This window comes from Stegostoma tigrinum, chromosome 23, assembly GCF_030684315.1.
Source record: "Stegostoma tigrinum isolate sSteTig4 chromosome 23, sSteTig4.hap1, whole genome shotgun sequence".
Classification (NCBI taxonomy): Eukaryota; Metazoa; Chordata; class Chondrichthyes; order Orectolobiformes; family Stegostomatidae; genus Stegostoma; species Stegostoma tigrinum.
Window position 1 is genome coordinate 25,477,721 of NC_081376.1, and position 26,514 is coordinate 25,504,234.

At 40.5% G+C, this 26,514-nt stretch overlaps 1 protein-coding gene across 1 annotated transcript in view; it reads right to left on the reverse strand.

Moving 5' to 3' along the window:
* The window catches only part of myo15aa (myosin XVAa), a 132,943-nt gene that overhangs the window by 16,607 nt on the left and 89,822 nt on the right, over nt 1-26,514 (reverse strand). Inside the window, exons 45-56 of the mRNA XM_059653868.1 lie at nt 26,386-26,504; nt 22,082-22,223; nt 20,661-20,778; nt 19,785-19,859; nt 17,209-17,420; nt 13,469-13,587; nt 10,077-10,149; nt 8,442-8,514; nt 7,398-7,471; nt 6,386-6,468; nt 4,674-4,804; nt 4,372-4,466 (exon numbers count right to left, since the gene is read on the reverse strand). Of these exons, the coding sequence (XP_059509851.1) occupies nt 4,372-4,466; nt 4,674-4,804; nt 6,386-6,468; nt 7,398-7,471; nt 8,442-8,514; nt 10,077-10,149; nt 13,469-13,587; nt 17,209-17,420; nt 19,785-19,859; nt 20,661-20,778; nt 22,082-22,223; nt 26,386-26,504 (1,314 nt within the window). The remainder of the gene's footprint in view (nt 1-4,371; nt 4,467-4,673; nt 4,805-6,385; nt 6,469-7,397; nt 7,472-8,441; nt 8,515-10,076; nt 10,150-13,468; nt 13,588-17,208; nt 17,421-19,784; nt 19,860-20,660; nt 20,779-22,081; nt 22,224-26,385; nt 26,505-26,514) is intronic.

Sequence of the window (26,514 nt, forward strand, 5' to 3'; positions counted from 1 at the left end):
TCCACTGCTTCCCCTCCATCTTTCTTGATCGTTACCTGCCCAAAGAATTTTATTTAATTTGTCAGGCATGATTTCCCCTTTTTGAAGTAATGCTGACCCTGCTTGATCATATTATGTATTTTTCAATGCTCTGCTATTATGTCCTTAGACTCTTAACATTTTCCCAAAAATAGGCATTAAGCTACTGGCTTATAGTTACCTGTGTTTTTTCCTCCTTTCCTTTGTCAATAAATGTATTACCTTGGCAGTTTCCAGTCCTGTGGGACTTTTCCAGAATCTACAGTCTCCTGACAAGTTTGCTCCCAGTGCATCCACCATCTTGTCACTAATTTTAGTTTTCTAGGATGTAACCCATGCGATCCAGGGGACCTCATGGTCTTATTCCCATTCATTACTCTAATAACTTCTCTCTAGTGATAGTAGAGCAGGAGACGGGCAAGAAATGCAGGTAGGAAGGGGAGGATGGGACTTGGAGCCCAGGTCTAACAATGTTCTTATGTTCCCTAGATATTACCTCTTAAATCCCCTAATCCACATCTTCATCGCCCCTCATATAATCTATACTTCTCCACATGCCTTTCTCATATTCCTCGTGGCCCCTCTATGCCCTCTCATACTACTTAGTCTATCCACACACCCTTCTTGCTTGCCATTTTAGATGGTATTATTAAAGAAGTTGTAGCAGAGTATTTAGAAATGTTCAAGGTAATCAGGCAAAATTGAAATAGTTTTGTGAAAGGGAATCATTTTTACCCAATCCTTTGGAATTCTTTGAGGAACTAACATGAACTCTGGATGAATAGGAACTGCTGGATTCACTGTACTTAAGATTTCCACACGGCATTTGTTAAGGCGCTATGTGAAAGCTCATTGTGGAAAATACGAGCTCATGGTATAGAAATAACATATTGGAATGGATACAAGAATGGCTAGCTAACAGGCCAAGTAGAGAGTCAGTATAATAGTCTTTTCTGGTTGACAAGATATGACACGTAGTGTGTCAAAGGGATCAGTGATTGGCCTCAACTGTTTGCAATTTATACACATGATTTGGACAAAGGGTCTGAAAGTCTGGTTGCTATATTTGCTGATGACAAAAGGATAGTTAAGAAAATAATTTGCAAGAAGAACATTAGAAAGTTACAAAGATGGGTTAACCGAGTGGGTAATGATCTGGTAAATGTAGTATAATGTGAAAATTGTGAAACTGTCCATTTTGACAGAAAGATTGAAAAACAAGCATATTGTTTAAAAAGCATAAGTTTTTACAACTCAGGATGCAGAGTGTCTTAGTGAATCACGAAAGGTTAATATGGTAATGCAGCAACGGCACAACATCGAGGGCCGAAGGGCCTGTACTGTGCTGTAATGTTCTATGTTCTAATTGCAAGGGGAATTGAAGTCAGGACATTATTTTACAGTTATACAGAGCAGAGATCATACTTGGAGTATTGTGTAAACTGTTAGTCTTCTTATTTACAGAAGGATTTAAATGCATGGAACACAATTCAGAGAAGGTTTACCAGACTAATACTTGGAATAAGTGGGTTGTATCATGAGAAAAAGTTGGACAGACTAGGCTTGTATCGGCTAGAGTTCAGAACAGGTGGCTTGATTGGAACATATGAGGGGTCTTGAATGGGTGGCTATGGAAAGGAAGTCTTATGGGAAAATCTAGCTGGGGCCCATTGCTTTAAAATAAATGGTTGTATCATTAATACCAAGATAAAGCAAATTTTTTTTCACAGAATTTGGAACTATTTTCCCGAAGAGGAACCGGAAGCAGAAGCTTTGAATATTTTTAAAGCAGAGGTAGATAGATTCTTAATAAGGCACTGAGGGAAAAGTTGTTTGGGAAAGACAGGAATGTGAAGGAATCAGATCAGCCACGATCGTACTGAACTGGGGAGGAAGTGCAAGGGGTTAAGTTGCCTACCCTTGCTCCTAATTTTTATATTTTTATGTATGTTTCTGATTGTACATTCAGTATCCATGACATATGGCATTCAGGAGCCATGTAATAGTGATGAAATTATTTGAAAAGTATTTGGGCAAAATAAACCTCTAACAATCTAATGAATCTTATTCAAAGACATTGCCATTGATACTGCGAAGAAGAAAACAAAAATTCTCGCTGGAAGAAATATGAATTCCATTAAGTAGACATTAATTTTTTAAAACGAACAAATATCTTCTCTGTAGCCAAAATATAAATCAATAAACCAACTGCTGAGTTTCGGCATGATCTGCTATTGAAACTTAGTTAAACAAACATTCATAGTGGCCACAACATCAAAACAAACCATTGCAGCTCTGGATTATGAAACTGCAACACCACATGATGGCTTTCAATTTCAAAACAGATTGCCTGTCAATCAATGTAGTGGATATTGAGTTTAAAGAAACGTTCCACAGCGGAGAAACTAAAGATCTCTGGAGATTTAAATGATAATCTGAGAAATACCAAGAAGATTTTGTTGCATACTTCTGTACTGCTTTACATTGTTATGGGTCAGGCCAGACCCCCTCAAAATATTTTAAGAAGATAGCAATGGCCTGAACTTTTCCTTTATTTTTAAGGCAGATGAGAAGTGCGTATTCCAGGTGTGATGCAACTGATTATACCACTTGGCCTTAAGCAAAACAAAATTTATTTAAACACAGTTGAAACACAAACAAAAGAAAGTGAAATTTAAATTAACTTAACTATTGGAAAACCTAACTGACCCAACATAGCAACATAAACTAATTAACTATTCCAATACAGTAACATCCCATAAGCCTACCCCCTGGTAAAAAGGTAAGTTCAAACACAGATTCTTACCGGCAGGAGGGAACAACATCCAGACAGAAATTTCAGAGAAAGTCAGAGAAATCCTTTACTGAAGCTTGCAACACTGCTGGTATTCACAACAGCTTAAAAAAAAACTAGAAAAAACCTGGAATGGGAGAACTGGCCTCTCCCCTTGCATTGTTAAACTGTTACCCTCTAGACTCTTTGGTACCTCTGCCTTTACAACCTCTCTTCAAAAAGTCAAAGGACAAAATAAACTTTTAAAAGTGACAGCATCATCACAAAATGCACAAAATCCCCTCCATAGGGGAAAGTACTCTAATGCATTTCAATTCTTCAAATTGCACTAGTCAAAGTAATGGTCAATGTAACTTTCAAGAACCATGTCCTATGATGAACCATGGCAATTAAAACATATACAATGTATGATAATACTTGAAGTTGTCAAAAAATGTAATATCTATCCATCAGAATGTTCCTGATACACCATAGCAGGCTTTCCCCAGTTGTGGGAGGAGGGGAGGTTCTTTTTTTAGGCCATCCAATACCTGCATCAGCACAAAATAATAGCTGGGCACAGGGGTTGTTGGGGTAAGTGGAGAAAACTCAAATTTCCTATGGGGTAACAATCTGATCTGAAATCAGAAGACTGCATGTACTCAACTTGCAAAAAGGGCACGCAGAAATAGTACTGAGTCCTGATAGCACTGTAAGTTTGAAATGACTATAAATAAACTACCAGTTTTTATCATTGCCAAATGCATTTTCCACCTCCATCACAAGAAATCTGGCCCTGCTTTTTCTATTTATAACTCCAAATAGTATTGATCATGTTATGCCTTAATCTTTCTGGACTTTCACAGAATTATGTATTTAAACTCATTTGTCCCTTTAGTCATATATTTTTAAAATATTTCCTCATTTAGTGTTTATTCCCACCAAAATCATATAAAATTGTACAGCCCATTCTGCTATATCTTCCTGAAAGATTTTATAGTCCTCCTCAATTGTCAAATTTCCTGCTGTCTGTTCTTTGCATTTATTCATATCATTTGCACACACTGAGACCAAATGAGAATTCCAACACTGATTTCTAGGATCATGAGTTACAATTCTTCCCCAAGCTGAACATCTATTTATCGTAATTCTGTTTGTTATCCAACAATAGACATTCTATCTAAGTAGCCACATTTCTATTCATATCATAAATTTACAGTCTTCTAACAAGCCTCTCATCAATGGTCTCGAAACACGGTTCTGAATCGAAAGGGAGTAGAGATACTGTAGCTTTGCCTAAAAGTTGGGTTGCATGCACTGACACTTTGACCATTCCCAAAGTTTAGCCACATTTTCTATCACTTGTCTTATCAAAAATCTATACTGATAGGGCAGGATAATCATGATCAAAATTTGGACACATTTCTTCCTTTGAATGCCTCATCTGCTCCACCTCTTTCAGTATATCTTTGAAATCCTCAGTTTTTAGAAAAGGTGAAGATGGGAAAATGATTGCCAAAAGTAAGAGATAATTGAACAAAATCCCCCAATGAACTAGATGGGTGATCTATTTCACTAACCACCATGGCTTTGAGCTCCATGCCATCTGGGAACTGGGTCCTGCCACCAAACTGGAAGGTTTTCTTCAGGTTGTGATCACAAGCTTTGGCAATTCCTGCACAAAGAGGTCAGAATCAAACTGTTAAACATTATTGGGCAAAGTGGGTAAGAAGTGTCTTAGACAGTACTGCACAGAGTGAGTCAGAATCAATCTGTTGAACAGTGCTATTATGCATATTCTTTTGAAAACAGAAAATGGAGGAAATAGGTCATAAAGAAAGAGGATATTCACAACATAAGAAAATACAATAAAAAGAAATACCTTGAAAACTGGCACCAGGAATCCTGCAAACAGACTCCAGCAACTTGAAGAGATAAGGCTTGAACACTTCTGAACACTTGTAATAGGCGGTGAGGATATAGAGCAGTCTCCAGCCCCGCTGAACACTACCACTGCAACAGACATTGAAACAACTTCAACACTTTGCTGACATCATGAACCTGCACATTGCTGGCAGCAATCAAATCCTTCTTTTGCTATCGTCCCTTAATCAGATTTTTTTTGCAAACAGAGGAAGAAAGAACTTGTACTTCTGTAGGGTAATTGACAACCAATGATGCATTTCACTGTAATCATACTGTAGTATAAGAAGAGTGACAGCTAATTTACACGTGAAAAGATCCCATAAACAGCAATGTGATAATGATCACAATTTTGTAGTGATGTTAGTTAATGAATAAATATTGGCCAAAACCTGATACGAACAATATTGCTCTTCTTTAAATAGAGGCTGTGGAATTTTTAAGCCTGCCTGATAGAGCAGCAAGGTCTCAGTTTAACAAATCTTTTGAAAGATGGCACATTTCACAGTGCAACACCTTGTCTGTACTGATTCGGAATGTGAGCCTGGATAATGGAGCTCAAACCTCTGGCCAGTGACTTGATCCCATGACTTTATGACTAAAATTGGAATGCTACCATTCAGCCAGAGCTGACACTTCAAATTTCTCTACATTAGCATCGCCCAGTCCCAACCTCCCATTACCTTTTTGATATAAGTAAACAGGCTGACCAGTGGAGTGAGTAGTTTCAGCTTACGTCGTAATTTGTCAAAAGTCTCCCAACCATTGATTAAACAGTTTGTTTTATTACAATGAGTTCCAACTCTCACTCCCATGTCCATCAACTCATCCTCTTCATTTAGCCTTTCCCCTTGCACTGTGACTGTAACCAACATCAGGCACCAAGACAGAAGTTTCTTCGGCAGGCCCAAGATGCTACTATATGCTAGGACTTGGATCCCAATTTGAAAGTTTATGGATTAAAAAGGGAAAATTGGTGGCATGTACTGAATGCTCGCCCTATTTCTCTAACTATTCTTCTCTGTGTGGTTGGAAAAATGCAAATTTACCATTAGTGTACTGCTTGGCTTGCCATAGTCATATGACCTCTGCCATTGCTGTAAATGAGTGTGGTCTGTGGGAGCCATTAAACACACACACACACATACACACACACACACACACACACACACACACACACACGCATCGCTTGTAGTGTGGCTAAGTACGAGTTGCACAGAGTGTTTTGGAGGGATTCTCAACAATGAGGCTTAGTGAGATGTTTGCAGTAACTTACAAAGCTTACCTCATTAACTACCTACCTCAGTCCAATAGCATCCCACATGTTTGATTCTAGCTCCATCTTATGATGTGACATTCCCAGAATCACTTGTCACTCACAGATATTCGCTAAACCCTTTATGCCCCCAAGACATTCAGATGCCTTACATACTTTAGCCAAAAGAGACTTTGAGTGTAATCTGTGACAGCCATTAAATAGACATATCACTTATAACAGGAAAGGCTAGTTGAGGGCATATATTGAATACTTGCCACCTTTCTCTAACTATCCTTCTGTGTGACTACTGTAATAATCAATGGCAGTGAATGTATTATATCTGAGTCAGAGATGTTAAATACCCTACATTTTGGCAGCTTGGGTTTATGACTGGCATGTTCATGTTTTCTTACGTTTTTGTGCTGGTGTTGTCAGTGATCTGTTTGATAATCTGGCAGTAGGTTTCATCTTTCATTACTTCATGTTCCCCGCACAGCTGGAAAAGACAGAACAATATCAAAAGAAAGCATCAAAATCCTCACCAGATAGCAGGTGAAAATCTGGCAGAAAGAGATCTTGAATTCAAAGTTTGGCCCCATACCACACTCTTCATACTGTTTGTGCAGAAGACCAAAGCAACACAGGTTTAATCAGGAATGCCACAGTGACTGAAGCAACATTGGTTGCAATTTAGAGGTAGTGATCTGCCAACGTATCTGCTTTCTCAGTTGTAAGAGGGCAGGAATCTTGTTAGAGCATTGGGGGAGGAAATAGGACACACGCAAGGGCAACATGCTGCAAAAGTCAATAATTCTGCAATGATACATCCTATTGAGAATTAACATGGACAGTGAGTCAGCTCATTGACAGGTCACCTTTGGGAATTACCCAGTTCTACCAACCAGAGCCTCATTTATCTATCAACAGTAGTCCAGTAAATTCCAAGTCCCACCCACTTTTAGCTTTTCTCATTCTTCTCTTAAACATCACAAGTTTATGCTGAAATGGCTGGGCAAGTCTCCCTCAAATCCCATTATACTCACATTCTAAATGCAAGAGGCCCAACTTTCCTCTTCAAGGTTAAAATTGTATCAGTGATAATGGGAACTGCAGATGCTGGAGAATCCAAGATAACAAAGTGTGGAGTTGGATGAACACAGCAGGCCAAGCAGCATCTCGGCACAAAACGTCAGCTTTTGTGCTCCTGAGATGCTGCTTGGCCTGCTGTGTTCATCCAGCTCCACACTTTATCTTTCCTCTTCAAGGTGAAGTTTCCTAAAGGGACAAATTTTTAGTCTGGGAACCACATACCCTCAGTCACACTGCTATAGTGAACACTCATACAGAGACTCGTGTGGGCAAACAAATGCTAGATTCAGATTCAGATATATCAAAGTTTGAACAGGCATGATGGTTATCCTTTACCTTAAGAATACTATAGACAGTGTCTTGTTCTGTCTGCCCTTTGAGTGGATGGTCCCCCATAAATTTCATAACGGCTACAGAAGGGAAGCACAAATGAGTTATTGATAACAAGAAAGCCTCTTGTCAATTGAGCAACAAAGATCATTAAGCACTCAGGTACGATTCCTAGTAGAGTCAGTAGCTTTCACATTTTAGTAGCCCAATAAGCAAATTTATTGGATACAACTTAACATGTTCACCCTTGCTTCCTCCAGAAATCACTGCTGGAGAGAGGGTATAACCCCACACAGTAAAATATTCTGAGGGCTTGATCGCCACCTATCGCACTGATCACAATATATTCCCAAACCATTTTTATATTGCAAGAAGTATTGACTCTATACGGTTGAGGGTGAATGAAGAGAGGGAGTGGTGTGGGGGTTTTGGTACAGCTGGAATATAACATTTTACATGATTTAAGTGCCCAGTCATTGTTGGAGCTGCAGCTTTCGGGTCATTCTGGAGATTGTTGCTCCAAAGGTAGGGATTTAGGATGAAACTGGACAGAGATGCTTACAACCAGAAGAAATCATGACCCCTACAGCTGTTAATTCAGGCCTGCTCATTGAAGGGTATTGGGAGTGGAGATGGGGTCAGGGGCTGGATTTTGGGGGCTGGTTTGAATCAAGACTTTTCAGCAAGGAGTCTTGAGACAAGGAGTTAGGATAAGGCACCAGCGTGAAGAGGTAGGGTAGAGTGTGGGGTCAGTGACAAGGAGGTTTCAGAGCAGGCCAAGGTACTGAGGAGAGGGGTTACAGTTGGGTGAGGGGCTGAGTTGAGAGTCCTATCATCCAATTCTCGGTGCACAGGCTGACATGCTATGATTGGTCACTCTGTGAGTTGAGGCCACGAGGGCTAATGAGCAGGACATGTCCCAATATGAAAACTGTAATTTTTAGGAGTGGAGAATATTAGAAAAAAGACGGCAACATCTGGAAAGTGACTCAGTGAGTGCAGTGAGGGTTATATATGATTTCTTGAATAGAAATCTGTGTTCATTCTCACCAATGAAGATCTCAGCTGCCACCTTGTTCAAATTCTCATCAGAGAATTCAATCAGGGACTCTTGGATTGGAGTCTGTGGATGAAATGTGAGAATATTAATGAATAAGAATTCACAGGATGTGTGATTGTATTTGATTAGAAAGGTATTAATCTTAAGTAAAGATTTCACAACTATTTCATTTAGTAAGGTAGAAAGATTTGTGCATCATTTCCTGTCAATCAGGGTTCACACAAGTAACACTGTGTTGTGATTTCTATCTGTAAGTGAGTGTGCACGTGCATGCTTGAGTATATGTGTATTTTTGTGTAAGTTTGTGTGTGAGACAGTGTTAGTGAAAAAGTGTGTTTATATGTGACAGTGTGTATGTCAGTTTGTGTGCATGTGTGAGCGTAACAGTGTGTATATGTGAGCCTGAGTGAGTATGCGAGCCTGAGTGTGTGTGAGTGTGTGTATCTGAGTTACAGGGTGTGTGTATGTGTTTGTTAATGAGTGTGTGAGAGAGAAAGTATGTACAAATGAGAATGGCAGAGTGTGTGTGTGTGTGTGTGTGTGTGTGTGTGTGTGTGTGTGTGTGTGTGTGTGTGTGTGTGTGTGTGTGTGTGTGCGCGTGCGTGTGTGTGTGCGCGTGCGTGAGTGTGAGAGAGAGAGAGTGTGTATGTGTGCCTACAAATGTATTAAGTGGCATGTATCATTAGATTTGGCGTTCTGAAAGCAGTTGGCTGGGATCAGGACTGTAACACAAGATGGCTGGAGGACAATTTTCTGAAAATGTGCTACCCATAATAAGCTTTACCTACTGGCCGCCCATCGTGAGGAGTCACAGCTACAAACTTTGATCTTATATATGATCAATGTGAAGGGCTTTGTGATGGTTGTACACATTTGTAAAATCATCGCGCCAGCATCCAGAGGTGATGGCTTTCCCCATAGCTCACATTTTTGGAAATATAACCTGGACTGAATCCACCCATGGCTGAGCTAGTTATTCAATAAAAGTTCAGGACAGGGCCTTCATGTAGGAAAGACCAAAAAAGCACATTGTGGCTGGGGGAGACGGTAATTCTGCTTTACCAGGGCTGGGTCTACTCAGAGACAGTGGAGGCAAGGGTACTGGGTCTGTGCAAGAGGAGATAAGATAATAGCAATAGTCTTATCAGACAATAGGGCTGCTCTCTCATGAGATAGAGAGAGAGAGATAGATAGAGACAAAACTGGTGGTGGTTTAACCGAAGGGTCACCACACCCCAGTCAAGAAGAGTGGTTGAGAAGGAGAGGGTTTGTCGTAACCTTAGCCATTGCAAGAATCGGACCCAGGCTGTCGGCATCTTTTGGCATCGCAAACCAGCCATCTAGCCAACTGAACTATAACCCTCTCTAACCCTTGCAAAAGAACTCATGTGGAATTTTACCTACTGTAAATCAATGTCTGCATAAAATTTTGGTTGGAAGCACCTAGTTTCTGCATCTTGCAGCCAGCACACCCTAGACTGCGATGACCTATCAATTTATTATGGGGTGGTTAATTCCCATTGGTGGCAAGTTCCTTTTAATATCTACATCTCCTGGAAGGCCATTTAATCAAGAATTATTATGTAGGATGTGGCGCAATGATTAGACCATTGGGCATTGCTTACCTTTGTATACTTCACCATCTCAGCTGGGTCCTTGGGATCTCTGCCTTTTTTAGACTTTTCTTTGGTAAACTCACTACAGAGAAAAAAAAGAGATATTTTAGAGCTTGTTTTATGTTACAGGTATATTTCTTTTTGTTTATTATTGTCAAATTGTTAATATTTCTGAGATTAACATTTCTAAAATATGGAGATTTATTATTTACATTTTTCTTTTCTTCTTCACTTCCACATCTCAGTACCTCTGACATCCTGTTCTTAAACATACTACATCTTTTAACGTCTCATGAAGAATTCTTTTTGTGAGCATTCCTGGTGTGGAAACCCAGCATTTGGTGAAAATGACAAGATTATATCATTCAGGAGTAGAGAGCTCCAGAGTTAAGAAGCGGCTGGATTCAATTCTGCCCTGCAATAGGGATGAAGCTTATTACATGGTTTTTGATAAGTCGATCAGGACATTGAGGGGTCACTGAAAAGCAGTTTTGGGATCACAGACAGTGGGAGAGAGAGAAAGAAAAAGGGGCAGATTTTGTTTTAGGAGGGTACGCAGTATAAGGAATAAGGTAAATGAGCTTGTGGCACAGATTGCAACTGGCAGGTATGACGTGGTAGGCATCATGGAGACATGACTACAAGGGGATCAGGATTGGGAACTAAATATCCAAGGATATACATTCTATCGAGAAGATAGGCAGGTGGGCTGAGGGGGTGGGGTTGCCTTATTAGTGAGAAATGAAATTGAATCAATAGGAAGAAACAAACAAGGGTCAGATGGTGCAGAATCTGTGCGGGTAGAATTGATGAACTGCAAAAGTAAAGAAAACACATTGTTGGGGTTGTGTACAGGCCTCCAAATAGTAGTCAAGATCTGGGGCACAAGATACACCAGGAGATAGAAAAGGTGTGTAAGAAAGGCAAAGTCACAGTGATCATGGGGGATTTCAATGTGTAGGTGGACTGGGAAAATCATGTTGGGAGTGGATTGCAAGAAAAGAAGTTTGTGGAATGTCTACAAATGGTTTTTTGGAGCCTTTGATAAGGTGCCACACAAGGGCTGCTGAGTAAGGTAAGGGCCCATGGTGTTGAAAGCAAGGTGCCTGCATGGATAGAAGATTGGCTGTCTGGCAGAAAGCAGACAGTAGGGATAAAGGGGTCTTTCTCAGGAAGGCAGCCGGTGAAAAGTGTTGTTCTGCAAGGGTCGGTGTTAGGACTGCAAGTCTTCACTTTATACATTAATCATCTAGACGAAGGAACTGTGGGCATTCTGGCTAAGTTTGCAGACTATACAAAGATAGATGGAGGGTCAGGCAGTATTGAGGAGATGGGGAGGCTGCAGAAGGATTTGGACAGGTTAGGACAGTGGGGAAAGAGGTGGCTGATAGATTACAATGTGGGAAAGTATGGAAAAGTGAGATCATGCACTTTAGTAAGAAGAACAAAAACATGGATTATTTTCTAAATGGGGAGAAAATTCAGAAGTCTGAAGTCCCAGGAATGGTAAGCTTAACATATGAGGAACGTTTGAGGACTCTGGGACTATACTCATTGGAATATATAAGGATGAGTGGAGTTCTAACTGAAACTTTCAAAAACTGAATGGCCTGGACAAAATGGATGTTGGGAAGATGCTTCTATTGGTAGGAGAGTCTCAGACTTGAGAGCACAGCCTTAGAGTAAAGGGAAGACCTTTGAGGACAGAGATAAGGAGAAACTTCTTCAGCTGGAAAGTGGTGAATCTATGGAATTCACTGCCACAGAAGGCTGTGGAGACCAGGTCATTGGGTACATTTAAGACTGAGATGGATAGGTTCTTGATTATCAAGGGGATTGAGGGTTACAAAGAGAAAGCAGGGGAATGGGGTTGAGGATCTTATCAGCCACGATTGAATGGAGGAGCAGACCCAATGGGCCGAATGGCCTAATTTCTGCTCCTCTGCCTTTTGGCTGATTTTCAGATGCCCTGCAGAGAAGAGAGCAATTGGCTGACACAGTGCTGTTGGAATGAACTCATAGAGAAGCTCTATTAATTAGTAAGCAGCTAAGAGTTGGATAAAAAAACAAATAAACAAAAACAAAAGAACTGCAGATGCTGTAAATCAGGAACAAAAACAAAGTTGCTGGAAAGCTCAGCAGGTCTGGCAGCATCTGTGAAGGAAAGAACAGAATTAACATTTCGGGCCCAGTGACCCTTCCTCAGAACTCCGAGCTTTTCCTTCACAGATGCTGCCAGACCTGCTGAGTTTTTCCAGCAGCTAAGAGTTGGAGTTAGGACTCAGAAGTTGTCCTGGGGAATTGTAAAAGTTAGAAGGCTACTGGTTCTGTGTCAAGCAAGCTGTGAAGCACTGGAGTTGAGAGAATGTGGGTGATGAAAAACCCATAAGCTATATTTACTTCATGCAGCTGAGCAAGATTGTAGGTTAGGAAAGTCTCAGGGGTACTTTTTAGTTTGGTGAAGCTCATAGTTGGTGAAGTGCTGGAGTTATGGTCATGAATATGTACTGAATACAATTTTTGAGTCCCAGGGGAATGTCCCAGAACAGACACAGTTGCTGAAGCAGTCCATGTTGGAACAGTTCTTCAGCAGAAATTTCAAGGCCAGATCAGCAAAAGTGAAGAATTGTAATCCCTTATGAAGTTAATGATAGTTGATGGCCTATTGTTTCATTAATATCTGGAGGGAAATGCTGAGAAATACATGGGATCTGTCTTGATCACATTTGCTGTTTGATATGCACTATCAGGTGTATTACACGTGTTTACCACACATTCATTCTGGGTGTTAGAAATAATATGTACATTTGTTGTACATTGTATTCTTTAAAAGGATTGAATTCTTTTCTCTATTCAGTGCTGACATTGAATTTCATGTGGAACAGCTGCTAATTGCTTTCAATGATCTGTCAATCAGTTGCTAGGCATATGTATGTACTTTTGAATATAAAAGGTGCTTTGTAGACAATGAAGAATGTTTAAAGCATACTTGTGATTTAGCTTTGGCAAGAATTCATTCACCCAAAATCTGAAGATTACTTAATCAAGCATGAGCAAATTAAATTGATTGTTATCCAACTTGGTTTATGTAAGAGTACAGAGATGTAGGCAAAAGACAGATGGTATAAGGTAAAAACAAGGTAAACAGTACAAATTATATAGCCAAATGAAGAATGGAAGAGGTGTAGAGAAAGTGAAAGAAGCAAGACAAAAGGGAATAGATTAGTATCGAGTGGTCGAGGCCTGTTATCACATGACTGACCACATCACTCTCAATTAGTTTTATGTTTGATAGTTCAGATGTCAAGCTCATTCCTAGAAAGGCCACGCTTGGGCTTGTTCGTTTGTACAGTCTGGTTGAACTGTGGATTCACACTGATCAATGCCTGTTTCTCACTCACCTTTTTAATTTGTGGGGCTGACGGAAGTATTTCTTGGCAAATTCAATCATGGTGTACAGGTTATCCTGAAGGACATATTCAGGTATACTCTGCATAAGCTCATTGACTGGTGGGGAGTCCTGCAGAAAAGTAAAATAATGAACTGGACAGAGAAACACGTTGAGGCAGCAGATCGCAGATACCATAAACAGAGTCCTAGTCTTGAGCTCCGTTTCATCCAGAGCCAGTCTGGATGTTAGTAGAAACTCTGTAATGAGTGTCCCCCTTCAACAATGGGTTAGATTAATCATTTCTCACACACACACAGCCATGTCCTTGCCCCTCCCCACACACTAGGGCTTGTTATCACATGGTCACCTATTAGACACAAATGAGTATTAGCCACTAACAGTGCCCATTAACAACTATTCACCATCCTAGTTTGATTGTTCTCCACTCCTTTGTCTTTCAAACTGTTCTCTCTCTTTGGGTTCTATCTTCATCTGTTGTTTACTACTTACCCCCTCTCCCCATGCTATCTTCTGCTTTAAAATCAACATTTTCCTAGCTGCCACCTGTTCTGAGGAAGGGTCGTTGACTCTGATTTCTCCACAGATGCTGCTAGACCTGCTGAGCTTTTCCAGTAAATGTTGATTTTTGTTTCTGATTTCCAACATCCATAATTGTTTCAGTTTTTATTTAGATTAATGATTTGTTCTTCTGATGATCCCTCTAGTAACCCATATTTTGAAATGTGCAGCCTAGCAGTCAGATGAGCGCAGAGGTGGAGGTAAACCTGATTTGGTTCATCAGTGAACTACAACAGGTCAGCCAGTATAATAAAAAGAACAACTTGTACATACATCAGTACTAATATAGTAAAACTTCCCAGAGCACTTTACAGGTGTTGTCAAACAAAATTTGATACGGAACTACATATATCGGGAGGGCAGATGAACAAAAGTTTGGTCAGAGGTTGGTTTTAAGAAATGTCCTAAGGAGGGTACAGACATAGACAGGCAAAGAGATTTAGGGAAGAGGTTCCAGAACTTCGGGCTGAGGGTTTCAAAGGCACAGCCACCAATGATGGAGAAATTAAAATCAGGGATGCTTAAGAGACTGGAATGGAAGAACACCAACATCAATACCAATACACCAAGAGGGGCGAAGGACTGAACAGCCTACAAGACAGGGAAAAGTGAGGCCCTGGGAGAATTTCAAATTCAGGATAAGAATTTTAAAATCAAGGCCTTGCTTGTCTGGGAGCCAGTATACATCAGGAGGCATTGTGATTGCATGGGATTTGGTACCAATTAGGAGAGGGGCAGCAGAGTTTTGGAATGACACCAAGTTTATAGAGTTGTCAGATGTCAGCCACAAGTGTTTTGGAGCAGTCAAGTCTTGAGGTACCAGAAAAATGGATTAGGGTTACAGCTGCAGATGAGTTGAAGCAGGAGAGAGTTGGTAGATGCTACAGGGATGGACAAATATCTATGAAACTGGAGTCTGGTAAGACGTCATGTTCTCCAGTAAAGAGATAAGGAAAGGGTGACGATGAGAAAAATACAACTTTTTTTTTCCAAACTCCTTTCATCATCTCTCCCGAGTTCTAAGTGTTTTAACTTCCAGCTTAGTCCATCTTAAATAGATTCCATACATCTTTCACTCAAAGGTGAGATCTCCCTCTCCATACAATCAGTAAAACTGTGCAAGTTCCCATCCATCCCACTGGGATCTCCTCCCTCTCTCCATTATATCATTCAGACATTGGAAGCTCCTCCCACTCTATTATTTATCAGTTGCTGAGAGTTCCTAAAATATAATTTCAACACTAAGAGATCTATTTCTTCACATTATGGCATTTTGGCACATGGGGAAAGATCAGGGTGAGAAAGCTGATGTTTCTGACAGAGGACTCTGTTCTGAAAGCAGAGATTCAAACCTCAGACTCCCTGCAGATGTCTGTGTTCACCTCCCTAGCCACCTGCCTGCACTTACTCGTGGGATAGACTGTGGGTTAAATTTAATTTCAGTTCATATACAGCCCCTTATCTGTTTTTTTTAAATCTACTGAGAAACATTACTTATTTTCTTCACAAGTTGAAATTTACACAAGATAAAACTAGGACACTTTTTTTATAATTTGCTGCTAGATTTCTCCCCTTTTCTGTTTTTGTTGCTTGAACATTGGTCCTTCCTCACTTGGATATAATGTGATCACATTGCACATTTATTACAGCACAAGTGGAAGCCATTCAGCCTATTCAATCTGTACCAGCTCTATGAATGCACAATTCACTTAGTTCCATTCTTTCACCGTCTCCGTGTAACCACTATTTCTTTATTGTGAGTGAACAGTTCAATTGTATTTTGAATACAATTGCTTCTATTGAACCTGCTTCCACCACACTTTCAGGCATTCCTAATCTTAGCCACTCAGTCCATGAAAAAGCTTTTTCTCATGTCAGTTTTGCTCCTTTTACTGATTTAAATATGTACTTTAAATCTGTGCCCTTTCATTCTCAATCTTTTCATGACCGGGAACAGTTTCTCCCTATGAAATCTGTCCTCATGTTTTTGAATACATGAACTAAATCTCCTCACAACTGTCTATTCTCCAAGGAAAACAATCCTAACTTTTCCAATTTGCCTTCATACCCGGAACCATTCTAACAAATCTTTCCGGCACTTTCTCCAATGCCTCAACATCTTTCCTAAAATAAAACACCCAGAACTGGATGTAATACTCCAGGTAAATCCAAACTAGTATTCTATACAAGTTCAACATAACCTTCTTTCTCTTATACTCTGTGCTCCCATTAATAAAGCCAAGGATACTGTATGCTGTATTAACCATTCTCTCAACCTATCCTTCTGTCACCAAGGACTTGCGAAATGCAGCAGTTCTGCTCGTACTAACTTTGCACTCATCCATTCCCACTGGTACAGACTCTGTCCCCAACCATTCCTACTGATGACTTTGTACCATTTATTCTTCATATACTGACTTGGTGTTCATCCATTCGTGCAGTTACTAAACATTCAGTCCAACTGCTACTGACTCTGTACTAATAATTGCCACTAAAATGTGATACTGACCTTTTGCCCACCAGTTCCTGCTCCACTGATACTGACTCCACCCTACTTAAACATTTGAAGATGATCAGTGAGCATTGATTATGCAACTGAGCCAAAGCCTCCCTGTCATCCATCAACAATTATCTGCACCTTCTTGCAGGAAATACTGAATAGTGACCAGGGATAGGAACTCTAGTTGATTTTACACATGCCCAGCCCATGGGAATCAGGTAAGCTGATACTGTGACCAGATAATTAGCATAGCATACAAATCGATATCAGGATCTCTGGTCATGTTTGTGGCTTCACTGATTGTTGCTTTAACCACTGGCATACTAAGAAGAGTTGATTAACCTGATGTTGATAATCTGTTGCAAAATTGTCTGCAATTCTTAAGAATTGGTGTAGCTGTAAGTCAAAAGTCTAGCAATTAAGTAAGACAGAAGCAGAAGGGATAGTTTGCAACCGTCTGATTGCTTGTCAATTACTCATCAGAACAGATGTAAAATTGTCACTACATTGCGATAGTACAATGCATGTAATGTTAATGCAAAGCTAAACAAATTATCATTTGGTCTGTCTCAGGCTACAAAGATAGCCTCTGTGTTTTAATACGGGCATAGATAAGAGTGACAGTGCAGTGTAAAGGAATAGAGTTAATGTCTGTAAGATCAAATCCACACCTCTGACTTTCTGTCCAGTTCTTCAGCTGCTGCTGTCGATCCCACTGCAGCTGCCACAGTGGCTGAGGCTGAAGCTGCTACTTTGCCCTTTTTGTCCATTGGTTCTTCTTTCTTGTCTGTGCTTAGGTGAATAAAATCTGGGGCAGCCACAGGCTGCACGTATTCCACAGGGAAAAGCCCAGACCTGCCATGGAATGCTCCAAACTTCCACCCTGTCCAAACAAGCAAATGTTTGTTATTTCATAGCAGTTTGTTACTCGTGGATACAAATCTTCATATGTTTCAGTTACGTTAATTCAAACAGAGGAATATGAGTGCTGTGAACTTTCATTGATCTGGACAGCTTTATCCTTTTATACATGGGTTTGAACAGCAGGGTACTACCAGTTCTAATATCATCCAATAACTGCGACACAAATGCAGAGTCGCAATCTACTTAACTGCTGCGGTAGAATGCAGTTCTCAGAATAGCTGCCAGAAGGCATGTGACCAACAGATGTCAATCTATCCTGCCAGGTCACAATACCCAACATTTACTATCTACTGACCCCATGCTATGTCGAGTGTACGTGCTGGAACACTACATGTAACCATGTTGTAACTGACTGGAAATGCTTTGACGGACCTTTCATCGTTATCCAACCCATGTTGTACCTGTCATGACAGTGTCTGACAAGACAATATGTTTTATTGTGTATCTAGCCAGCACCATATCTGCCCTGTGAGTGTTGGGAGAATCAGTATGGAGGGCTTCACTCTATAGCTGCTGTGTTTTCGCTGGTTTTGTTCTATAATATATACTAGATTTATCCCAGAGGAATGCAGAAATGATGCTAGATTTTAGTCTAAGTTTTTTAAATATCTCAGAAATCACATGATGTCTCCTCATGTTCAGAGCTTTGGCTTCTCCAGTCATTCTCTGGAAACTTCTGTTTATTTTAGATCTCATAGCTATACCAAGACTTAATTATTCAAACACTGTAGCACAGATCAGCCAACACGCTAACATAATCAAAAGAAGTTAAATTAAACAATTGAATATGCCAAACCTTTTACAGTGTTTTTACAGTGTTATACCTCACCTGGGAGTGTTTAATGGAACAATGAAGAGGGAACTTTGCTCTATCTGGCCAATGCTGTGCCTGCCTTATGAATGTTTGATGCTCATACTGGGATCTACTGTAAATCCCTGACATTGACAAGGATGAAAAGAAACACACTAAAACAAATAAAAATTTTAAACTGCGCAAAATGAAAACAAACAAATTTTAAATTGGACAAGATAAAATCTTCAGTGAAACAAATTTGAATTAACAACCACTAGTCTTACAGCAGTGGAAACCACTTGTTTGCTGCCTGCAGCATCCTAAATATTGATGTTAAGCAAAACTTTCATATCCACTGTACTTGGCGGACAACATCAGAAATCACAGACACTAGGTTATAGTCCAACAGGTTTATTTGCAAACACAAGCTTTCAGAGCTTCACTCCTTCTTTAGGAAGAGTGAGGCTCCAAAAGCTTGTGTTTTCAAATAAACTTGCCCACCCTAGTCCAACACTGGCACGTCCACATGATGGCTGTTTGGTGGAGGCAATGAGGATGCTGCTTGGCCTGCTGTGTTCATCCAGCTTCACACTTTGTTATCTGGAGCTACTTGTTCTGTTGTAATATAGTGACATAATAAAAAGCACAACACATTGGAAACTGGCAGGAGTTCATGACAAATTTCAAACTATGGAGAAAGCTTCTTTTTTCCTGGAACATGACTAGTAACGAAAACTAGCTGTTGTTTTCCCTTTCCAAAGCTGAGGCAGCTGCTTCTCGTTTTTCCCATTTTTTATTTCGATAGTCCATATATAGACAACTTTAGATCCAAAATGGCTGAGGCCTCAGTAAACATAAAACACATCAAACATGCACACACCAGGTCTAAAACACCACAGATAGAATATATCAGCAGAATATGTTCATTCAATTCAGTCTGCAAGCAAACAACTTGTTCAAAAGCAATGAAGCGCTAACACTGCAAGATGGAACATTATTACAGTGAGAAGGAGCATTAATGTGAAATGGAGAATGACTGTAATCAGAAAGATATGTAACACTGTAACTCTTACTGTTAGTATGTTAGTGAACATGGTTGACAGTTTTTCCAGATTTCTCCCTTCTCTCCTGGGATTAGCGATACTTGAAATCCTTCAGCATCTTTCCAACTAGTGAATTGGTTTTAGTGGTAGGGTTGAGCCCAAACCAGAATCCACACATTGCGCACATGCTATAGCAGGAGAGGACAGAATCCTGGCTGATTTAGTAAAGGATCTGAGAATGTGCTCACTGGAGTGAATCACACCAGAGCTGGAACTACCCCCACTCCATTGTGATCAGTCACACCAGACCTCGGGCTGCCCACTACAGATCTCGCACTGACTATTTGCTTAGCAATTAAATGGGCTAATTTCAAAATCTTTTTGTGTCAGAAATCAGCAGTTATAGGGAGAGAGTGGGTGGAAGGAGGAGGAAAGATGAGTCACACGCAAACAAAAAGGAAGCAAATTGACTCTGCATACAACCCACCAAAATAAGGAATGTATTTCTTTATGTCTTCGAGGTATATGACCTTCTTCCTGACTATACAGCCGTAGCAGTGGTCTGAGGGCAGACACAAAACATGAGAGGCACAGAAATTAAGCAGTGCAGAAACACAACACAGTACAAACCAGTGGTCTGACACTAGAGTGTGAACTCACACTCACTGACACCCAGGAGTGAATCCACACTCACTGACACCAAGGTGTCAATCCACAGTCACTGACACCAAAGTGTGAATCCACTCACCCCATGCCACCCAATGTTGGGGCACATGCTACTCATCTGATGGTGTTGCCTGAACAACAGTATAGATTGTAGAACTACAAAATATCCAGTCAGAAATTTGAAAGTCAGAAATTTGTAAGACATGTGATCCAATCTGATTGCACTTTTCTGTCCTCCTCTCTGAATCTGCTAAAGTTTGCTTGGATAAACTCCAGCCAGAACTGAATCAAATGGCCATTCCTGGCTCGAATGTGAGTCTGACAGGGAGTACCAGTGCATCATCTATGGTGGGCATCACTACTGAGTCAGTCAGATATACCTGGAGTTTTGTGTGGGATTTTCAGTTCCGCACAGATGACCTATTTAACATCCATTTACTTACAACCTATATCCCCTCACAACATGTAGTGAGTTCTTGCAAAGGACAGGCACAGGGAGGCCCATTTAAGTCACTGCCTGAGTGTGGTTTCACAAAAAGAATAAAAGGTTCTATGCAGTTAAATTAAACAGCCACACACTACGAATGGATATATTGCTTACAATCACTCCAAAGCTCAAATTTAGAGACAAAAGCTGGAATTAGCTTTTATCTTCTGTACCTGAGCCCAATGAATGAATAATGAGACATCCACAGACACTGACCTTCCTTAAGACCATCCATGGGTTGTAAACGAATGATGTCACCCTTGTGGAATCGTAGGTAGGAGCTGTTATTTGTGATGTGACTCTTCACTGCTATTACATAGTTAGAATCCTAGTGACAGGTCATATATAAAGGCAACATTAATTCTGTGTCTTACTACCCACAGCCACTGACAAGAGACAGCACTGACCATGTAAAAAAAATTTCCAAGACAGTGAAAGCCATCAGTAGGTGGGAGAGCTGAGTGAAGGCACAGCAGCATTATGAGGAGACTGGGAAAGCACTAATGAGGCAATGCAGTAAAAAGTGATGACCCTCTGGGCAATGGAGTCCAGAGGGAGAACACAACTTGGATACCAGAGGTTGATCAATAAAGTGAGGTGGTGTGAATAGCATGCTAATGGCATTATATTGGTGATATTGTAATGCAGGGCACTGTTCTTACTCTAGAGCCTGAAACAAGTCACACTGACATGAAACTCCCATTCTCCAGTTCAAGATTGTGCCCCTAGGTACAAATCCCAGTACCAGAGTGAAAGCCCATTGCCAGTCCAGCCATTCCTGAACTCTGTAAGTGAGATTGTGAAATGAGGGACTGTTCTGAACCAGTTCTGAAGTAACATCATATTTGACTCAAGCACAAACTAGAAGCTGCCAGATCCGCTAAATATTTCCATTCACTTTTGTGTTTTTATTTTAGATTTCCACCATCTGCAGTATTTTGCTTTTTTACCTTCTGTATACTTTTTAATTGGCATGTTTCACCAAATGACTGAATTAATATCCAGTGATGAAAGGATATGTGTGGAATCCAGTACTACACAGATCCTCTTCAAATCTTCTTTATTATTTAAATTGCAACAGCATTTGAAACTGCTGCCAGCACTGTGGTCTGCATTTTCTAATTTAACAAGAGAACAGAAAATCAGGCTGGTGATGCAGAGATAAAGAAACACCTTGCGTTTATAATGTACCTTTCTCAACTTCAGCCAATAAGGGATGACGAAATGTTGCCGTTATTGTAATGTAGGAAAGCACTGATGAGTGCCACAAACAGCAATGGCCATAAATTCTGTTTTAGTGATGTCAGTTTAGGAATACATGTTGACCAGGACACAGGAAAATTCCACTGTACTTTTGATCATTACCATGAGAATCTTACAGCCACCTAAAAAGGATGATGTGGCACCACCAACATTGTAGAGTAACAGTACTGTCAGTAATAACAAACCCTCTGAGGAACAGTTTGAATTATGTTTTCCAGTCTCTGAAATAGGACTTTAACCCATTACATTTTACTTCACTGTAACGAATTCATGTCTTGGTTCACAAACAGAAAACTTCTGAGAAGCATGAATTATCTCCTTCATGCAGTGATCATGTGAAAAAGCATAAAAACAAATTCTTTACACACCTTCTTCAGTTCAGTGATGAAGTAATCAATCATACTCTTAACTTGTGGAGCCTTGGAGGAAAACAGAATCAGCTTTTCATTGGTGAGGTTGAAGTCCAGCATGTTTTTAGAAGGGATGGTGACGAATAAGATGTCCGAGTAGCTGAAAGGTGGCCATTAGAAGAATAATTAGACTGAGAAACACATCGAGGAAACTAGAATGATACCAGGGAATGAGGGATGTCAGATAAAAGAAAGATTAGAGAAATTGGGCTTATTCTTCTTGAAGAAGTTTAAGAGGTGATCTTACTGAGGCATTTAAAAGAACAATTTGACAAGTGCGGCCCGGTGGCTCAGTGGTTAGCACTGCAGCCTCACAGTGCCAGGGACCCGGGTTCGATTCCAGCCTCGGGTAACTGTCTGTGTGGAGTTTGCACATTCTCCCCGTGTCTGCGTGGGTTTCCTCCCACAGTCCAAAGATGTGTGGGCTAGGTGGATTGGCCATGCTAAATTGCCCACAGTGTTCATGGGTGTGTGGGTTATAGGGGGATGGGTCTGGGTGGGATGCTGCAATAGGCGGTGTGGACTTGTTGGGCCGAAGGGCCTGTTTCCACACTGTAGGGAATCTAATCTAAAGAAAGATATTCTGTTTCCATTAGTGGTATGTCAGTAACCAGAGGCCATAATTTTATGACTGTCAGCAAGAGAGCTAGGCATGAGATGAAGAGAAACATGTTTATTTAGAGAATTGCTTGGGAGAGTGGTGGAGGTGGATTCCATATGAGATTTTAAAAGAGAACTGTATATAAATTAGAAAGTGATGAATTTAGAAAGCTATGAAGTTTGGGACTACCTGGGTAGTTCTTTTGGGAGCCGGTACACACACGTTGGGTCAACAACCTCCTTTTGTGCTGTAATATTCTATAAAGCCACAACACACTTCTGTTCCCACAGGGACATATCGTTCTTATTGAATCTAAAGTAGTGAAAAGGCTCAGAAGTTTTGTAAAGGGTTAATGTTGAAGACGGCAAAATCTCAATCCAATCTAAACATGTCATACAGTTTTTGGGTGGGAATAAAAGAGGAATCTGGTTCAAAATCTCAGTGGAGATAAATGTGCCATCAGTGTCTTCTGATATGCTCAGTAATTGTGCCTAATGAGCCACTGTAACTTGCATCCATTGTCTTTGTACAATAAACTATAACTTGTTAAGATGTGTCTCTTCTCATTGAGACTCACTAGTAATTCATCCTCTACCATTGTTAGCCAAATAAGCCCTAAGACTCAAAATAGAAAAGAGGATATGGTTCATGTGCAACAGTAGTAATAGCTCAAGAAGGTCCTGGTTCAAATCCCACCTGCCCTGGAATTATATCTAAACAGAATGATTAAAAATAATTGTTTCCATCAGGGGCTGTCTAATTTGTACATTTAAAAGAATAGAAAGGAGGATTTACAGCTTTTGTACAGAAATAAAATTTTAACTTAATGTGGATAAGTTTCTTTTGCAAGTTTTCAATGATGTTTTGATGTTTTGTTATTTAGACCCACCTGGGGCTGTCTAAACCAATAATGTCTATTTATTTAACAAGCATAGCAAGGGGCTTACAAAGTTTTCTGGTGTAATGGCAGCATTCCTATAATGGGCCAGAAGATCCTGGTTCAAGTCTCAGCCTGCCCAAACAAGTTGATTGAAAAACTTTCAACAGGGGAGTCATTGCTCAGTGGCCATGTTCCTAACTGCCTCTAAGATGTGTCATAACATGCCTGAAAAGCTTTATTAAAAATATATAGAAAGGAGGCACATTTCATGTCTTGTTGTAAAAGGGCGGATTGATAGCAGCACTCTACCCCAACTATTACTTCATAATGATTGCTTCCCCAGCCCATACAACATCTGTGAGTGATTCCTCACATCTCAATTACAAGTTGTCAGGTATGGTTACCTTCCCCATGAGGTTATGGCACCTCCTAGTGGCTGGTCGTAGACTAACAAAGCTAAAGGTAATATCAGATTTGCCACGGCAGGTCATAGCCCACGTCAACAATTTGATTTAGAGAGCATATTTACAGTAATAAAGTACCTCACAGCATTTCACAAGAGCAATTTCCAAACAAAATATGAAACTGAATCATATACATTGATGTTAGAAGTAACAACATAAAATGCTGGAAATAATCAGCTTCTGTGGAGAGAGAAACTGGGTTAACGTTTCAAGTGAATAATTTTTTTATCTTTTCTCAAGGTAATCAATCTCTAATATTGGGCTAAATCTTCCGGTTGCTGGACTGTTGGAGACTGAGCTTATAACTGAGATAAGCATTGGGATCTTGTGGGGGTCCTGACATACTGACTGACATGGGAATTTGCTTAGTAACTCCAAACTTCCATTGGTTAATTCCTCTGCTCTGCAAATCCTCTCTGAATGTCGATGACTCTGAGTTATAGAGTTCAAGATTTGGGATAGGTCCAATGTACTGTCCTTAGAAGTTGTCCTGGAAATGTTAGTCAGGATAAAACCTAGTCTAACACATTGGTAGCTGCCCTCCAATCATCCTTCCAAAAAACTGACTACCGTCCCAATTATCCCTCCAACCATGTAGCCAACCTGTCCTCCAACCTCCCAGTTACAGTCTCCCATTACCCTCATGACCCTCTGATCATCCTGACTGACTCAACAATTCCCATCACCACTCAACTATAATTCCAAATCCCTAACTCTCTTCACAACCATCCACTGATCAACCAATATTCCCCGACCTCCAGACTATGCCCCTGACATTGCTGGTTACACATCCCACCCCCACCTACCCAACTACACTCCCACCTGACTTCCCATTCATCAATCTACCCCTACCCACCACTCACTTTTCCACAACTCACTCAGCTAAGTACCCCACTTGCTCATCCACTCAATCACTACCAGTCAGACTGGACATTTAAGCTTACCATACATCAATAAGTCTGTAAAAAGGTGCATGTGTTACCTTCTTTTGACTTTACTATGATCGATTGAGTTTGGAGGGATACTGCATGTCCTTTTCTGAGACAGTAAGTTCAGAAGACTGCAGTGGAAATGGTGAACGATGTTGAGCTCGGCAAGTATTTAAATAATGTGACAATTCAGTGATGGTTGTTCCTCTTCAGAAGATCAGGGGAATTAAACATTTCTCTCTTCACAAGTGCTGAGAGACCTACTGATTATTTTTATCATTTTCTGTTTTCAATTTCAGATTTCCACTATCTCCATTGTTCTGCTTTTATAAAAAGATACTAGAAATTGTGACCAATTGTCAAAGAGATGGGTTAAGAGGAAAAGAGAAGCAAAGAAATTTAGTCAGGAATTCCAGAGCTTAATCTCTTAGAGGTTGAAGGCGTGGCCATCAATAATGAAGTTAACTAAATTAGGGTTACATGAGAGGGCTTGTCAGAGCTGTACAGTTATCTTGCAAACTTGTAAGACCGGAGCATGTTACAGAGATGGGAAAAGGGGAGATCATGGACTGAACTGAAAGCAGGTATAAGAATTTTATATTTGAGGCAGTCAGACCTGGAGCTAATGTAGGTTAGCAAGCACAAGGAGAGAAGATGTGAATATGGTTTGGTGTGAGTTTTGACATTCGACTGCAGAGTTTTAGTTTACAAAGAATGGAAGATGGAAGGCTGGCCAGAATCGAATAGTCAAGTCTGGATGGAACAAAAGTGTGGGCATGTCTTTAAGCAACACGTGAACTGAGGTGAGTGTGGAGGCGGACAACACTATCGAAGTGTAAATAGGTGGTGTTGGTGATGAAGAGGTTTTGAATCTGATATTCAGCTCAGGGTCAATTATTGTTGTTATTGGCCATTGTTGTGAATGGTCTGGCATCAGACAATGGGCAGGTGGTGGGCCTGAGTCAGTGTTTACAGAATGGATGATATGGCGCAGACTATAAACAATAGCTTAGAGAGAATGACAGAAACTTCCTTGTTGGATGTGTCACTGGGCCACACAAACTAGGGATTTTCGAACTGTAATGTTTAAGTTGAGTCAGTTGATCTTGAGGGTGCCAAAAATGGGTTGGGGTTACAGTACCCTTGAAGAAGAGAGGGATGTCATTGTTACTGGTCATTGTCCAGCCGAATGTGCAAGGTAAAAGGATCAAATTCAGCTGTGATACTCACTGTGGTAATGAGCACACTAATCAAATTGTATCTAGGTGAACAAAAGTAGAAAAGGCATTTTGTGAGTTGCCAAAGAGCCCATGGAAAGATGGATCAAGGTGAGTTACTCTTTCAGGATAGTGGGGCAAGTGGAAAACATTGCTTTCTGCTTCCCATACCTGTAACTTCTGAGGACCCTCAGGTTCTCTGCTGCTGTGCTGCTGGCTCTCACTAGTTTTAATAGACAGATTCCTTTATGGGAGACTCCCAGAATCTGCACTCCAGTACCCACACTGCCCTGTAAGAGT